At 41.3% G+C, this 17,475-nt stretch overlaps 2 protein-coding genes across 5 annotated transcripts in view; one reads left to right on the top strand and one right to left on the bottom strand.

Annotated features, from left to right (window-relative positions):
- The window catches only part of NDUFA9 (NADH:ubiquinone oxidoreductase subunit A9), a 76,133-nt gene extending 75,441 nt beyond the window's left edge, over positions 1-692 (bottom strand). The window contains exon 1 of one of the 2 annotated variants that reach the window (XM_042467259.1): positions 533-692. In XM_042467259.1, the coding sequence (XP_042323193.1) occupies positions 533-593 (61 nt within the window). In that variant the 5' untranslated portion in view covers positions 594-692. The remainder of the gene's footprint in view (positions 1-532) is intronic. The other variant, XM_042467258.1, reaches the window with a different exon arrangement.
- A 4,361-nt stretch (positions 693-5,053) lies between these two features.
- The window catches only part of AKAP3 (A-kinase anchoring protein 3), a 49,006-nt gene continuing 36,584 nt past the window's right edge, over positions 5,054-17,475 (top strand). Inside the window, exon 1 of one of the 3 annotated variants that reach the window (XM_042466586.1) lies at positions 5,054-5,114. The gene's annotated coding sequence lies outside the window, so the exon portion shown is untranslated. Of the gene's footprint in view, positions 5,115-15,073; positions 15,204-15,331; positions 15,395-17,475 lie in introns of those variants that run through there. The other 2 variants (XM_042466587.1, XM_042466588.1) reach the window with 2 other exon arrangements.

Below are 17,475 nucleotides of genomic sequence, written 5' to 3'. Positions count from 1 at the left end.
GGGAGAGACTGGCGGGGAAGGAGGGAGTGAGGCGGCTCAGTACCGAAAAGGCGGAGGAGGAGTAAAAGGAGAGGGCTGGGCAACAGGAGGAGCCCGGCGACGGAGGGAGAAAAGGAAGGGCTCCAGTGCTGGGCATGACATAAATCTGCCCCTTGAAGACCCAGCGGCTTCCCTGCCTGCGGCCGCGGGGCCTGAGGAGGAGCACCAAGGCGGGCAGCGGTGGCTCCTTGCCCCGAGGCCTTGTAAGCCCAGGCCCAGTTCGGAAAGGCAATGTCGCGAAAGCTCCTCTCTGGCGAAGTAGGCGTCCCTCTCTCCCTCCCCTCATGGCCCGACCCTAGACCAGACTCTCCCGGGAGAAGCAGGCGCCTCCTCCTCGCCCACTCCTCTCCGCAGCCCCGCTCGCTCTCCCAAAGGCACTCCCCGCGGCCCGAGCCCTGCAGCGGGAAGGAGGAGGACGAGGGGCTGCAGGCCCTCCCCGGGTCGCGACACCAAAGGCCCGGCGGGAGAGATGGGCCTCCTGCCGGACACTCGCCTGGCCTTGAAGACAGAAGGCCGCTGCAGGGGAGCCGGGAACAGCGAACGACGCCCGCCATCTTCTTTCCCAGGCGGCTCCAATTAGCCCCGCCCTTCGTCAGGATGGAGCTACGGATCCTTGACCGGGCCAAAATAGTTCACAAAAACCCTTCCAGCGGCGCCCGAGGGGTGGCGCAACGGTTTGAGTCTTAGGCTAGAGTTCCGCCCTGGCGGGTGGCCTTGGGAGAGTGGCACTCTCTCAGCCTCAGACGACGGTCAAGGTCTCCACCCGAACGATCCAGAGCAAGCATTCGAAAAGAGCTGCAAGAAGTCTGGTCCCAAGCCTTAGAGCCAATAGACTCGAAACTGACAGACAGCGCTGACATTGGCCCAAAACACACTGCGGAAATCATCCCGTTTAAGCTCTGCTGCTGGGGCTCCTGGGAAATGTAGTTTGTGGCGGCACCAGAGCTGTCCCATAGAGAAGGCATGCAGCGACCTCCAACTGGATTATCTCGGCAGTGTGTTTGTTTTGGACCCCAGCAGAGCTGCAGTGGACTCTGTGCCCTCTCTGCCCCCGCTGCCAACCAAGAGGCCTGTTTGCTGCATTTCAGCTTTCCATTTTTGTCATGAGAGAAAGATCTCTTAGTTGTTCATCATCAGTTCTCCAGCCTCTTAACTTCTGGAATCTCACACTTCAAACATCCTGGGAACAATATCTTGGTGGCTTTAACTGCCTTTCATGTCTCATTTCACTATTGAATTGGTCTGCATCTGTGTTTTCACAGCACTTTTTGAAGATCAATCTTGATATTAGTCTTTTTCTCTCTTTAACTCTGTATTTTCACATAATGTACACTGGAGCCTTGGTGTCTTCTGAGATTTGGTTCCAGGATCCCCTGCGGATAGTACTAAAAGCAGTGGATGCTCAAGTCCCATTAAATACAGTGGCAAAGTAAAATGGTGCCCTCTCTATAAAATGGCAAAATCAATGTATGCTTTTTGAAATGTATATTTTAATATTGCCAACCTATGGATGCTTGAATCCATGGATAAAGAATCAGTGCATTTGGAGAAATGGACTGGGGCTCTGGCAGAAGGCTCCACTTTACAAATACTAGATTGCAGCTGCTGGAAATTATATTTGGCCTGTCCTGATTGTAATGCTTTAGAAACTAAATTGATAAAATGCTGTCTTTGTAAAATAAATAAATAAATAAAATTCTGTTTTTTATTTCTCATACTCCCACAATTTTTATTCATTCTTTTTTTACTCATAGCTCTGACATATGTAGCCTCTCTGTTCTCCACCTCTTCAAATTAATACAAATACATTCTTAATGAAGACGTTCACAGCCATTCTTAGTCTGTTTCTGCTTTGAATATATAAAAAGCTATTAACATCCTCTCCATTTATCATTTTTCCTTCTTTAAAGTCAATTAAATTGGTTTATTTTATTTCTTCAGTTTGCTTATTTACATTTTCTTCCCTCCATCACCATAATAATAATAATAACAATAACAATATTTTTTCTCTTTATCAATTCTCTTTCCCTTTCTCCTTGAGGAAACATTATAATGTATCTCTTCCTAATTATCATTTTGAATGCAATGTCTTATATTTCAATTTGAAAAGGCTGTGATAGGAATGGGCAGGTTTTCTCACATACATTTCCTATGGAGGCAATCAAGTGTTTCTTGGAGTGTCGATTTGTACTATATCCCCCCTTATGGATTATCTTGAAATTTCATTTTTGTTTATACTCTTGTTGCTGTCATTGTTAATGACAGTGTGGAATTATGAAAGAATGCTAGAGCTTTATTGTAGACGAGAGGCAGTGAAATAAGCAGCTTCTCCTCAAGCCCTCAAAGCACTTCTGTTCAATTCCAGAGGCAGACAATAATATAAGCATGCCTTTTGTTGTGCTGGAAAAACCAGTTTGGATAAAAGCATGTTTTTACAATCATCTCCCTCTGGAGGGGAAAAAGAAGTACTACAACATCATCAACAGGGGAAGTGTGACCTGGTTGGTGCTCTTGGACATCTCAGTGGCTTTCGATACCATTGACCATGGTATCCTTCTGGAACGCCTGAGAGAGCTGGGCATTGGGGGCACTGCGCTCCAGTGGTTCCGTTCCTACCTCTCGGGCAGATTCCAGATGGTGCAGTTGGGGGACACTTGCTCCTCTAAGAGGGAACTGTCATCTGGTGTCCCTCAGGGAGCTATCCCCCACTTTGTTTAACATTTACATTGAAACCACTGGGAGAGATCATCTGGAGTACGCTGATGACACCCAAATATGCTTCTCTGTGTCCCCAACTAATGCAGTGACTAAGGATGGCGTCTCTCCTCTGAATGCCTGTTTGGAGTTGGTAATGGGCTGGATGGGGGAAAACAAACTCAGATTGAATCCAGAGAAAACGGATGTACTCGTGATAGGTTCCCCAGGCCCGGGGAAGGAAATTTTTCCACCTGTCCTGGACAGGGTCACACTTCCCCTAAAGGACGAAGTTCACAGTTTAGGAGTACTTCTGGATTCGTCCCTGCAGTTGACATCTCAAGTAGATGCGACGGCCAGAAGTGCTTGCTATCAACTTCGGTTGTAACGCCAACTGCAACCCTACCTAGACCGAAGGGACCTTGAAACAGTGGTACATGCTCTGGTAACCTCTCGTCTAGATTTCTGTAATGTGCTCTACATAGGGCTACCCTTGTATCAAGTCCGGAAGCTTCAGTTAGTACAAAATATGGCAGCTAGATTGGTCACCAGTGCATCTAGGTTTGACCATATAACACCTATCTTGAGAGATCTTCATTGGCTTTCTATTCACTTCCAGGCACAGTACAAGGTGTTGGTTATCACCTATAAAGCCCTACTTGGGTTGGGCCCAAGTTACTTGAGGGACCACATCTCCCCGTATGATCCGCCCCACACACTCTGGTAAGAATTTATTGGCGACACCATCTTCCAAATATGTTTCCTCATTCCAAAAGGCCTTTACTATAATGGCCCCATGGATCTGGAATAGCCTACCCGAGGAGCTCCGTCTCATGACCCCCTTGGAAACATTTAAAAAGAGACTTAAAACAGTACTCTTTTGTCAAGCTTTCCCCTCCCCCCCGAAGAATGAAGACCAATATCCCTGCTGACAATGATATTCTGCCTTGCCCCTGGATGCTGGATGGTTGATGGATTTTTGTACTGTTGTATTGATGAGTGTTGATGTAATATTTTTTATGTTTTTATAAGAGTGTTATATGTATTGATTTTAATAGTCTGTAATCCCACTTCGATCCACTGGGAGAGGCGGAGAAAAACAAATACAAGAACCTAAAGCGTAAAGATATACAACTGAACACTGAACACTGGCTGCCTATTAGTTTCCAGGCAAAGTACAAGGTGTTGGTGATTACCTTTAAAGCCCTACATGGCTTGGGCCCAGAGTACTTGAGGGAACGCCTTCTTCAATATTATCCTTCCCGCACACTAAGGTCCTCTGGAAGAAATCTATTACAGCCAAAAAAAATCTAGGCTTACATCTGTCTCCCAGGGGGCCTTCTCTACTACTGCTCCTAAACTATGGAACGACCTGCCGGAGGAGATCCGTCACATTTCCACTCTGGTAGCTTTTAAGAAAGCACTCAAGACGGATCTCTTCCGGCAGGCCTTTCCAACTTAGTTACCCTCCCCAGATATAGAGATATTTGTCCCCTCATCTGTCTATTTCCCCCCACCAATGTTTCTGTCTATTTTTTGGTTGTTCAATGTTTTTAATGTTTTAAATGTTTTAATATTATTACTGTTTAATTCTGTTTTAGTACTGGGAATGAGAGGGTGGTGGTAGGTGTAGGGTTTGATTTTTTTAACTCTATTGTAATTTGTTGTATTTTATTGTAATTTTGTTGTATTTTATTGTTGTATTTTATTGTAATTTTGTTGTATTTTATTGTTGTAACCCGCCCGGATTCTTTGTGATTGGGCGGGCTAGAAATAAATCTATTATTATTATTATTATTATTATTATTATTATTATTAGGGGAAGTAAACAGAAAGCTGCTTTTATCTCGCTACATCTCGTCTTTTGTAATTTGATAAGGTTCCAAGACAAACACATGGTTCTCTCTTTTAATATCCATGGATTAGGTTCAGATGTTTAAAGGGTGTGAATCCTTAAAATCATCATCCTGAGTCTGTGATGTGATGTTCTCCAGGAAACACATAGAAAGGGGCTGGATCCAGAGAACAAATTACCAAATAAATCTGGAAAAACACTTTTTTACAAGACCACCATGGCAGGGTTAGCATTATTACAAAAATGGAAGTCCAAGCGTATCCCTGAAAAAGAAGAATGGCTGCTAAATCTGGGAAAATGCCAGGCATGGATGGCTTCCCTAGCTCTGCCCTCCTGGCTCCGCTCTCCTCCCTCCGCCCTCTTCCCTCCTGGCTCCGCCCTCCGCCCTCCTCCCACCACCCTTCTCCCTTCTGGCTCTGCCCTCAGCCCTCCTCCTCCCCTCTCCTCCCAAGAGCGTGGAAAGGAGGAGGAGGCAGAGAGAGACAGACAGACAGACAGACAGACACACTCACACCGAGAGCCAGAGGTTGGTTCATTGGGGGAGGAGGGTTATCGGGAGCTACACCTACTACCTGTGCCTTTCTGGGCTGAGACACAGTGTGCATGCATTTTACCTGTTCTGTGGCCTTGTCTTCTGGTAGTTTCCATGCTTGCAGATATTGTTATTATTATGCTTATCCCTTGGTATTCTCTTTGCAAAATCCCTCCGCATGGGCTTTAACTGTACTTGTTCTTGTTCTTGTTCTTCATTTTAAATATTGTATATGTTCCCATTTTGTTTTTTACTTCAAAATATAATGTTTGCAGTGTATGTAGGAATTATTTCTTATTTTTTATTTATTTAATTTTTTATTTTTGGGCTTCAGCCGAAGGAAGGGACCGAGGAGGAGAGGCCAGGCACACGCCTCCTTCTCCTTGCGGGGATTCGGCGGAAGCTCCGCCCCCGGCATGAGGGTCCGCCCCGGAGGGTGGAAGCTCCATTCCTGGAGGGTGGAAGCTCCACCCCCAGCTTCGGCCCCCCAGTTGTCTGAAGGACAGCAACCCGGCCCCCAGCTCAAAAAGGTTGCCTACCCCTGCTGTAGATGGTCGATGGGTAACATATAAAGATTTGTTAGTGAAAGAACTAACCAGTTCTAAGTTTAGATTTAAAACACAAAGAGAAATGGAAGAGCAAGGTATACAGATAGGTTGGTTTCTTTATAGGCAACTGTTAAGTAAATATAACTATGACAATAAAGAGCCTGGAATTGGTACTGGGAACATTGAATTTCATAATTTGTTGCAATCTAAGAAAAAATACACGATTTCCAACTTGCATGATCTTCTCTTAAAATGGGACACTGAACAAGAAGTGGTCAAGGGAAGTATGGTCAAATGGGCCCAGAACCTAGAACAAAGCATCCCATTAGAACAATGGGAGAAAAATTGGAAGATAAGGTATAAATATACAGTCTGTTCAGATATTAAAGAAAACATTTTCAAGATGCAAACAAGATGGCATTTAACACCTGTCAAAATTGCGTCAATATACAAATCCCCCAATAATAAATGTTGGAAATGTGAAACTTCAGTCAGCGCTTATATACACATTTGGTGGAAATGCAAAGTGGCAAATAGATATTGGTTAAATTGTTATAAATTAATGAAGGAAATCATAGATTGCAACTTAAACTTTCACCCAAATTTTTTTTTGTTAAGTATGGTTATGGATACCCAATTGGAAAAGAAATATGGGAAAATATTATTTTATATGTCCACGACGGCAAGAGTAGTATTTACCAAATACTGGAAGAAAAAAGAGATCCCAGAGACTCAGGAATATCTGAATAGACTTATTAATTTGGCTGAGATGGACAAACTCACTTGTTTAGTAGAAGACTCTGATTGGGAAGAAAACAAGAAAACCTGGAACCCTCTGCTTGAGTATATGAAAAAAAAGGAGAAGAACTAAAAATTTAACTTTTTAAGTTAGATCTGTCATAAGACCATGAGCGTCCTGGATATTCTGTAATTGATTCATTTTTAAATGATTTAAATATATCACTGAGACTTTCTTACATTTAGGCCTCAACCTCCCCTTATTTAGACCAACTAGAACCTATTAAGAAATTGACTTATTTCATATTGAACTGGAACTGATGACAGATTAGATGCCTGTACAGAAAAGTGAAGGAACTGATGTGTACTTTTTTGTATTTCATAGTTTTATTTGTTTGTTTATCATGTACGTATTTTTGTTGTTATGTATGTAATTTTATCTTTAATAAACTTTATAAAAGAAAGAAAGAAAGAAAGAAAGAGAAGAATGGCTACTAAAACTATATGGTGCAATGGAAATAACGCAAATAACTTGGAAACAATTAGACAATGTAAAAATGAATGGCACTTGGTATACAATTACATGAGTAAAACATGGAAAATGTGAGGGAAAAAACCATTAAGATATACAGTCATCCCTCCATATTTCAGGCTTTGATATTTGCGGATTTGATTATTTCATTAATATGTTCTCTCTAGGACTGTCTAGGTCCTCCAGTGCAACTCTGTGGTCAACTTTAAGTAAAAGTTGCACTGAAAGACCATCTGTAGCTACTCCAGTGCCATTCTATGGTCAGTGTATGTTGGACATTGACTACAGAGTTGCACTGGAAGACCTAGAGATTCCTAGAGAGGTGTCCTCTCCGGTAAAAATGTTGTTTTTGTTATTTGCGGTTTTTCCATATTCACGGGGGTCTTGTTCCCCTAACCCTAGCGAATATGGAGAGACAACTGTAGATAGAGGGTAGAATATTTTTGGTTTCTTGAGAAATTGGGCAACAAAGGGAAATAATAAACAAATTAGATAGTAAGATTAAAATCCTATAATAAGGCAAAATCAAGAGTGTGTTAATTGTACATAAATATATATATAGAGAGAGGGGGGGTGGTATATGAGAGGAAAAATGGATGAGCTTATAGTATAGAAATAATACTGTATATACTCATCTATAAGTCTAGAAATTTAAGTTGAAAAATTGACCCAAAAAAACTGAGTTGACTGACCCACACACAGTATGAGTTACAATACTCTACTTACATTGACCTGTGGATATATATATACTCTGTGTGTGTGTGTGTGTGTGTGTGGTGAAAGGCAAGAGTTTAATCTGCCCTGGAAGCACTGACCCACTTCTACTCTCTCATTAATCCAGCCTTTAGTATGATCACAAATTGTTATGCCTGCTGGAATTTTATATGTTCTTTGCCGTTATTTCCCTTTGCTTCATCTTTTACATCCTTCATTACATGCTCCTAAGTTTTACCTTCAAGTTATCCATGGGTCATATCAAAATCCATAATTTTAGCCCCAAAACTTGCCCTCGACTTATATATGAGGTTGACTTATAGTTGAGTGTATACAATCATAAATAAGGGGAAATTATGATTAACTTTGAATATCAGGATCAGTCATTGTTACGCAAATATATGTCTTACTAACGATAAACAAGAACAACTTGAATTTCTCTCTAGACAAACAACATATATCAAGGAAAAATCATAGTAAACCAGCAAGATAAACAAAATAAGAAATGGTATAAGTGAGTTTAATAGGGATTAGAACTTCTTCCGGTTGGCGAGCACAGGCGCAAGGCGTGAGTAGCGGGAGCTCCTGCAACTCGCTCTTTGAAAAGGAAAAGAGTCGCTTAAAAACGCTGCCTGCAGCAAGCAGAGATAGCGGCTTATTCTTTTATAACCCTTTCCCGGCCAGGGGAGAGTCTTTGGCCCTCACAAGGGCTCCCCTCACCTTGGAATCAGCGAGACAGAGGCACTCCAGCCAGATTGGCAGCGAGATAACGCCGGGAAACAACGGAGCTAGCCTACAAGCGAATCCAAGGTTCAGAGAATCTGAGAGAGCCCTCTCTTCCCCAAAAGCTGAGCTAAGCATCCAGCTGTACAGCGCCAGCAGCCGACTTAAACAAGTAAGAACAAAGAACCTCATAATCCCACACTATTGGAAGACTGAAGAAATGGAAGTGGGGAATAGCTAACAACAAAGTGTTGAGCTTATCACTCCACCTGGCTCTTAAAAGTCAGCTTTTTTATGAGTTTTGCTAACACCTAGAGCAAAGTGCTACAATTATAGCAGAACTGCAAGCCTTTATAATCTTGTAATTTGTGGGAAAGCTGTGGATAACTTTCCTTTTCTTGGCATGCTATAGGTTGCTAGTACAATAAAAGACTGAATTCCTAGGGGGGAAAAACAAAGGCCTGTTACAGACTGCCAAAATAAAGCTGCTTTGGGTTTCTTTGGAGGTATGCTGTTTGAATGATGCATGCACCCTAAGAATCTGGAAGCTGCACCAAAGCTGCACTCCAGTGCTTAGGAATGGAATGTGGCTTTGGTGCGACCTCCGGACTCTTAGGACCCATGCATCATTTTAATAGCATACCTCCAAAGAAACCCAAAGCAGCTTTATTTTGGCAGTCTGTAATAGGCCAATGAAAGCAAAGAACTAAGAAGCAGTTAATCCTATGTAATTATCCTTTTCTGGTTTCTTCCTTATCAATTAACTTGAGAATTGGAAGCTTAACAAGTGATAAACATTCCTAATTAGAACACTGACTAATAATGGCCTCAGCTGCCAAAAAATCTGCAGCTGCAGCTTCAGCAGCTCAAGTACAACAACAGCAAAGAAGGGGCTCAACAGAACAAAACCCACTTTTAGAAGAGATTAGAAAAATAAGGATGAAAAGCATGCAAATTAATTTACAGCAAGAGATCAAAAGTTAAGGACTGATCTAAAACAGGACTTTAAGTCAGAGATTTAAAAAATCTCTCAATCAGTGGAAGAAGTGAAGAAAGATGTTCGTCAAGTTAAATCCAAAATTAAAATTGGAATTGAAAACAAAATAACTAGATCAAGCAACAATGAAAATTGATATACAACATGAAAGAGAGCTTGACCAAAAGGCTCTGGAGGATTTAAAATCAAGAGAGAATTGCTTAAAAATCTGCAGACTAAAAGAATTAAGAAATGAAGATTTATATGACTACGTAGTGACCACATTAGCAGAATACATGGAAATACCCAAAGCAGAATATTTGTGAGAAATTAACAAAGCGTTCAGAGTGAACTTTCATATTGCAAGAGGACAAAATATTTTGAGGGATACGGTTGTATATTTTGTGAGGGAAAAAGCTAGAGATTATGTATTTCTTCAAAGTTATCAAAAGGACTGGACTATTGAAGGAAAGCAGATAAAAATTTATAAGGACATACCCAAAAGAATTTTGACAAAACGGGAGGATTACAAATTTCTGACCACACAACTGAGCAAGAAGGAAATAGATTTGTAAGGTGTAATCAAATGAGTCAACAAAGAAAGGAAATTTAAAGTGTGATTCAATCTAGAAGCCAAAAAAGAAGGAAGAGGCTCAAAGAGAAGAAAATTACTTGAAAGACGATGAGATATGTGAAAGGCCTGATGAAAACCAAAGCAACAAAGGAGATCCAGAGGAAGACTTGGATGAAGAAGAAAACTATTTACAGGACCCATCTAGAGAAGAAGTAGAAGAGGAAAGAAGAGGAAAGCACCAATTAACGAGTGTATAAGGTAAATAAAGCCGTTCTTCCTTTTTACCTCCCTCTTTTTCATCCTATTTTATTGGATATCAAGTTTTAAACACTAAAAGATAAATGTTTCAAAATAATATTAATATCCTGTTGTGGAACGTAAATGGTTTAAATGGTCCAATTAAAAAGAAAAGGGTATTTCACTACCTTGGTAAAATGAAACTGGATCTAATTTGTTTGCAGGAGACACATATTAAATCTAAAGATATCAAACTCCTTAAAAATAATAAATTTGGAACTGAATACGTTTCGGCAACCGCTAGAGCCAAAAGAGGGGTGGTAGTATATGTTAATCAAAGGATTAAAAGCAAGGAGACACTCAATGACCCAAATGGTCACTATGTGGCCATTGAAGCTGAATTTCAAAAGAAGAAAATCTTAGTCATGGGAATCTATGTACCCCAGAATAAAAAAGTAATTTTTTCTGCTGTCTCCTAAAAGAAATTCAAGAAATGGCATACGACAATATTGTCCTGGACTGTGGCCAGCACACATCCAAACAAACGTTGATAAGGATGGCTCAGCAAGAAAGGAGCTGGGAGACAGTCTACAGACCTTTTTGTTAATCTGAGTGAAACACACCAGAAACGAAGCCAAGGTCAGGATACCAGAGTTCACAGAAGTCAGTTTGGTCCAAGGTCAGGACAGCCAGAAGGTAACAAGAGTCCAGTTAGTTCCAAAGTCGATGGTCCAAGGCAAACAAGAAGCCAGTGCTGACAGCAATCACCAAGAAGGATACTGAAATAATTGCTGGCAAAGGGTTGGCGTTTCGCAACTGCTTAAATGCAGGACGCCCTCCCTTGTGCCAGCTGTGGCTTATCAATAGCTTGCTTCTCTGCAAGCCTCCTGGATCGACGCACGCACGCACACAAGCACTCACAGCTCTCCGCTGCCTAAAGGAAGGAACCTCCCGGCTTGGTTCTTCCCCAGAGTCACCACTAGGCTGCTGAGCCTCAGGAGGAATCCCCACAGTGCTAGGACCTGGCTGAGCTGGGAGATCAGGGCAGGGGTCTGGCAGGGCAGGATTAGGACCTGGTATAGCCTCCATCTCCTCTTGCACTTGAGGAACCACAACCACCTCCTCGTCCTCCTCTTGGCTGGCCATGACAAATATTATCTTATTAGGTGTTTTTAATGGGGTAATAGACCCTAGAATAGATAAAAGCTCAGCAAAGCAATCATTGGATTTGCAAGGGAAACTACCAAAAGCTTTCTTTTCACTAATGGAGGAATTTGAGTTGCAAGATATATGGAGACTTAAAAATAAGAACGAAAAAGATTTTACTTGTTTCTTCAAACCATCATTGCCTCATAGTCAAGAATAGATATGTGCTTGGTGACAAAAAGTTTATGTAAGGAGATGGTTAATGCAAAAATTCTAGCTAAATTAATTTCAGATCATTACCCACTCGTAGAAACCATGAGGCTGGCAAAGGGTTGTGAGAGAATTCTGTGAGAGAATTTAACTGGAGACTTCAAGATTACTTATTACAAAACAACCTAATTTTGGAAGAAGCAAAAAAGACTCTCCCATTTTACTTTAAAGAAAACAATAATCAGGATGTAGATAAAAACACACTATAGGCAGCCTCTGAAGCAACCATGAGAGGGTTTTTTATTCAGAAAAAAGCCTTATTGAAAAGGCAAAGGGAAGGGAAAATTCAAGAAATAACCCAAGAAATAAAGAAAAAGGAACACAGACTACAAACAGATCAATCTAACAAAAAGCTGCAATCAGAAATAAAAAGTTTCAAACAACAAATCTCACAAAAATGGATTATCGAGATGGAACAAAGAATGAAATCAGTTAAACTCCGTCATTTTCAATACGCAAATAAAGCGGGAAAATGGCTAGCCTTTAAGCTAAGGAAAAAGAAAGAAATGCTGTCCATAAATAAAATAAAACATGGTGAAATCATGGTGAAAGCATACTACAGACCAAAAAGAGATTTAAAAAAACCTTTGCAAAATATTATGGTGACCTGTATAGAAGCAAAAAGATTGACATAAATAATATAGAAAAATACTTGGATAAAACTAAGATTACACCTTCTACATCTCAACAGAAAGACATGTTAGATCAGCCAATTTCTATACAAGAGATTAAAGATGCCATAAATGTTAGGAAATGACATTTATGTGTCCACAAGATAGAGCTGTAGCAGAACCTATTACAGTTCCAGTGGCAGTTGACACTTGACACTTGCATTATGGAATGTTGATGCTGTCAGTCCTTCTGAGAAAGAGTGTCAGTTATGACAGTTGGTGTTAGAGTAACTGCCTCTCTGTTTTTGTTATTATGGTTGTTTGGTTGGCAAAGTAACTTATTTATTAAAGTAACTTATTTATTAAAGCCCTCGTGTAGAGTGAAGGCTTGAAGTGCTCTTGTCGTTATTTCTCAAGCCAGGAGCTGAAGGCCGTTTGCAGTGGTGAAGGAATATTTTCCTTCTTGGCCTGAATACCTTTGCAGACATCTCTTCAGATTCCTTCTCCCTGGCGTCCTGTCGACGTGGTTCAACTCTGTAGGCGGTCATGGTGGACACAGCGTGTCTTTCCATGCCCTAACAATAAAATCATTAAACCCTGGAAAATCGCCTAGGCCAGTTAACTTTTCAGCGCAATATTATAATGAATTATTGGATATTTTAGCTGAGCCTTTACAGCTGAACAGCATCAAAGAAGGGAATTTACCCCTCACTTGGGATGAACAGGATTTGGGAGCCTTAGTAAACCACAAGCTGAACACGAGTAAACAGTGTGATGTGGCAGCTAAAAAAGCCAATATGATCATTGGCTGCACCCATAGAAGTATAACATCTAGATCGAGTGAAGTGATAATACTCCTCTATTCTGCTTTGGTCAGACCTTTGCTTTGATTTTGTATTCCTGTATGGCAGGGGGCTGGACTGGATAGCCCTTGTGGTCTTTTCCAACTCTATGATTCTATGATTTTATCTCAAAGAAAATACTTTGCAAGGGAAATAATATTCTCAGGGTAAGAATTACTTATCAAGGGAAGTACTAGTACCACTGTATTCTGCTTTGGTCAGGTCTCACCTGGAAAACTGCATCCACGTCTGGACACCACAATTAAAAAAAGATGTTGACAAGTTGGAGTGTGTCCAGAGGAGGATGACAAAAATGTTGAAATGTCTGGAAACCATGCCCTATGAGAAAAGACTTAAGGAGCTGGGTATGTTTAGCCTTGAAAAGGGAAGATGTAAAGTGATATGATAGCCCTGTTTAAGTATTTGAAGGGGTGTCATAGAGGCTGGAGCAAGCTTGTTCCCTGCTGCTCCAAAGACTAGAAGATGGACCAAAGGATGCAAGCTACAGGAAAAGTGATTCCAGGTCAATATTAGGAAGAACTTTCTGACAATAAGAGCTGTATGGCAGTGGAACACCCTCCCTCGCAGTGTGGAGGAGTCTTCTTGGGAGGTCTTTAAGCAGAGGCTGGATGACCATCTGTTGGGGGTGGTATGACTGCGTATTCCTGCATTACAAGGGATTGGACTTGATGGCCCTTGAGTTATCTTCCTGCTCTATGATTCTATCAATCTATCAAAATTATTACAAGATGAGCTACCGGTGGTATTTAACTCCGAAGAGATGTCCAACTCTTTTATTCAGTGAAGATTTTTGGCCTGGAACAAACTGGCTTTTGAGGTGCCCTTGTCATGTGCAAGAGTTGCCTGGTGGGCGGAGCGCCCACATGCCTGGCAACCCTCACATGTGACTGTGGCGCACCCACCAGAATGGGTGCGTAATGGTGACGTCGTGGCTGCGCTGCTTCCAGATGGGGCAGTGCAGCTGCGACGTGACTGCGCCAGCTCTGATGCTTTGCAGCATCGCTGCAAAAAGGAACCACTTCTGGGCACTCCTTTTTTGCTCCGCAGGAGCACCGTGCAATTTGGTTGCTGCAGCGCTCCTGCGAAGCAAAGAGAGACACCGGGGAGGCGCTTCTTTTTGGTGGTGTGTACCCCGCCTATATGACAATCTTCCACGAGTAGCATGACCCTTTGATTGGGGGTTGTGGCTTATGTTCTTATATGGAGGCAAACAGGAGCAGACTCTCCCAGAAAGCAGGAAGTGAACATATTCTCAAAGAAAGATGCCTGGTAGCACAAACTCTTTTCTGCTTCATGTCAACCAACTTTTTCTACTTCCCTCTCTCTGTACCAGGTGGGTTTACAAATTACAGAAATATGCCCTATCCTCACAACTGCAATTGAGTGATGGTGGTAATGGGGATGGCCTTCTGAAAGTTTACTTCATGTGTTTTTCGCTATTAATCATTGGTACAACAAACAATAACAGACATGGAAACATTTTATCTTGAGCCTTTTACTTATGGATAGAACTCTTAAAAGGTGATCAATCCATTAAACTGGGATAATTCTATTTGTTAATATAATTTCAAACAATACTCATAGCAATAGCATTTATTTAAGCATGTCTGAATTATGTATGGCGGCATGCGCTTTAGCAGCCCATCAAGTTTCATAATTCATTAATGGATTTATAAACTTCAATGTTTTGTTGTCAATATTGGCTTGGGGAAAAAGCTATTTAGTGGCTTATTTTCAGCTTGGTAGATCAAAGGTTTTGCAGGGTGACTTTACAGAAATAAATTTATGGAATTATTGTGTAGTTTATTATTAGGATATTTCTTTTTATACAGTCATATTATTACCCCTGAGAAGAAGAAGAAAATATAGCTGTAAAATTCATAGATTCACTGTATCTGAGATCATTGCCCTATCTGACCTGTTCAGAACCTTAGCAGAGGTTTCATAGTAGGCCCTTGGCTAACCAACCCTGCTGCTTGTGCTGTTGTTTGTTGTCATAGAAACACCAGAGTTTGCTGGTGCTTTGTTATGTCAGGCTACATTCTGGAAGGTTAAGGTTTAAGAGTGGAGGTTACATTCTGGCAAGTAAGAAGAGAAATTTTGATTTTTGGTGGGGAATCCTTGGTGGGGACTCATTTTGCTGCTATAAAGGTAAGCAACTTGGTTATTTAGTCAACATATGTTGTAGTTATCGGTCATCATATTGACTTATGGTGACACAACAAATGAGTGACCTGCAAGATATCAACTGCTCTGGTCAGTTCTTGCAAACTTGGCTTCCTTGATTAACTCAGTTCACCTGTAATGCTGACTTGAGTGTGGTGGAATGTAGCAATAGATAGGTATAACCTTTTAAAGAGAAATAGGCCAAACTGGAAAGGAATAGTAGTAGCATTATAAACATCAGGTATGTGAAGAGATCCAGGATTTAAATCCTGCAAACCAGATTGAAGGCATCTGGATAAAATTAAAGGGGAGGGAAATAACAGGGAGATTATTGTGAGACTCTACTACAGACTCCCAAATCAAACTGAGGAACTGTAGGATGCCTTTCTGGAACAAATAACCTCCATTCATGTAGTACTGATGGGTGACTTCAACCATCCTGATATTTCCTGGAAGTGAAACTCAGCCAAAACTTTAAGGTCCAACAAATTCCTCCCTTGCCTGGCAGACATTTTCCTTGTCTAAAATGTGGAAGAGGCAAAGAAGGGTTCCACTGTTTTAGATCTGATCCTAACCAACAAGGATAACCTGGTTAATGGGGTGGAAGTCACAGGATCCTTAGGTGAGAATGATCATGTTCTCCTGGAGTGTGTTATACAGTGGAAAGGGCAAATCTAGATTTTAGGAAAACTGATTTTAGTAACCTTGGGGAAATACTGGGTGTGATTCTATGGTCAGGAATAGTAAAAAAGAAGAGAGTTTGGGATTGATGAGAGTTTCTCAAAAAGAAGATATTGAAGGCACAATTTCAAACTGTTCCAATGAAAAATGATTTAAAGTGATCCTGATCTCAAGAAAAATGATACTGGTTAAAAAACCAGGATGGTGACTAAAGAACTTCTTTCTTTCTTTCTTTCTTTCTTTCTTTTTAATTTTTATTAATCTATATAATACAAAAAAACTTATTTGAATTCTTACAGTTGTTCTTCATATAGGCAAATCAGTAATTAATCAAGTTACAAATTCACGATTTATATTTTATAAATGTCCACCGACTTCTTAATCTTCTTTATCTTTATATTAGATGTTTGTCTTCATTGTTTCTTCCTCTTCTTCTTCCTCTTCTTGTCTTATTATCTCACCTGATCTTATATCTATAAAATGATTTTCCATTTCGATTCATATCTGAACTAACCATCCTTTCTGCTCTTGGCTTGGGGGTGTGGCATCTTGACGGCACATGCCCCCAAGACGCTCTGAAGTTGTGCTGGGCAATCACATGGGAGCAGCTTCCAGCTGCTCTGGGGGCATGTCATTTTGATAACACATGCCCCTGGAGCACTCAGAAGCAGCCCTGGGATTGTGCCAGGACACCTAAGGTGGGTCAAAATTAGTCAAAACGGGAGCAAATATTTTCCTCTCCTATTTGGGCTGGTGGCGAGGTAGATTGGGGCCGTGGTGTGTGCTTGCCATGACTGCAGGGCGAGCAGTTTCAAGTCGGCCCCAAAACATCCTTTTGGGGCAGTGTGTTTTGCCCCTTCATTAATCTAAATTAATGCAAGTTTTCAGGGCCTGATGAACTACATTACTCGGCAGAAGTAATCTCAGAGCCACTATCCATACTCTTTGAGAATTCCTGGAAAATAGGAGAAGTCCCAAGAGACTGGAGGAATGCAAATGTTGTCCCCCATCTTAAAAAAGGAAAAATAAGAGGACCCAAATGATTACTGCCCAGTTAGCCTGACATCAATACCAGGAAAGGTTCTAGAGCAGAATGCCATAATCGCAAAAAGTCAACATGAGTTTCTCAAAAACAAGTCATGCCAGGCTAATCTGATTGCTTTTTTGATAAAATCACCAGCATGGTAGATGAAGGGAATGCTGTGGATGTAATCAAGATCAGAGGAAGTAATAGTTCCACTCTATTCTGCTTTGATCAGACCTCACCTGGATATATTGTGTAAAGTTCTGGGCACTATAATTTAAAAAGGATGTTGAGAAGCTGGAGCTTCCCAGAGAATGGCAACCAAAATGGTGAAAGTGGAGCCACTGAGGCCTATTCCACTTAGCCTCTGAGGGGGTTCATTGAGAGCCAGGTGATGGCACTGCCACACTCCTCTGCCACTTGGGCCTATTGTGGATATTACTGCTTCTTCAGATACCCTGCACCTAGGCTAATTAAGGGTGCAGCAGTATCTCGACCCAAAAAATGGAGCAGGATGGGTGGGGGAAGAAGTAGCAGTGATGGCTTGGGATC

This window comes from Sceloporus undulatus, chromosome 5, assembly GCF_019175285.1.
Source record: "Sceloporus undulatus isolate JIND9_A2432 ecotype Alabama chromosome 5, SceUnd_v1.1, whole genome shotgun sequence".
Classification (NCBI taxonomy): domain Eukaryota; kingdom Metazoa; phylum Chordata; class Lepidosauria; order Squamata; family Phrynosomatidae; genus Sceloporus; species Sceloporus undulatus.
The sequence above is the reverse complement of the archived record's forward strand: the minus strand, read 5'-3'. Positions and strand labels throughout refer to the sequence as shown.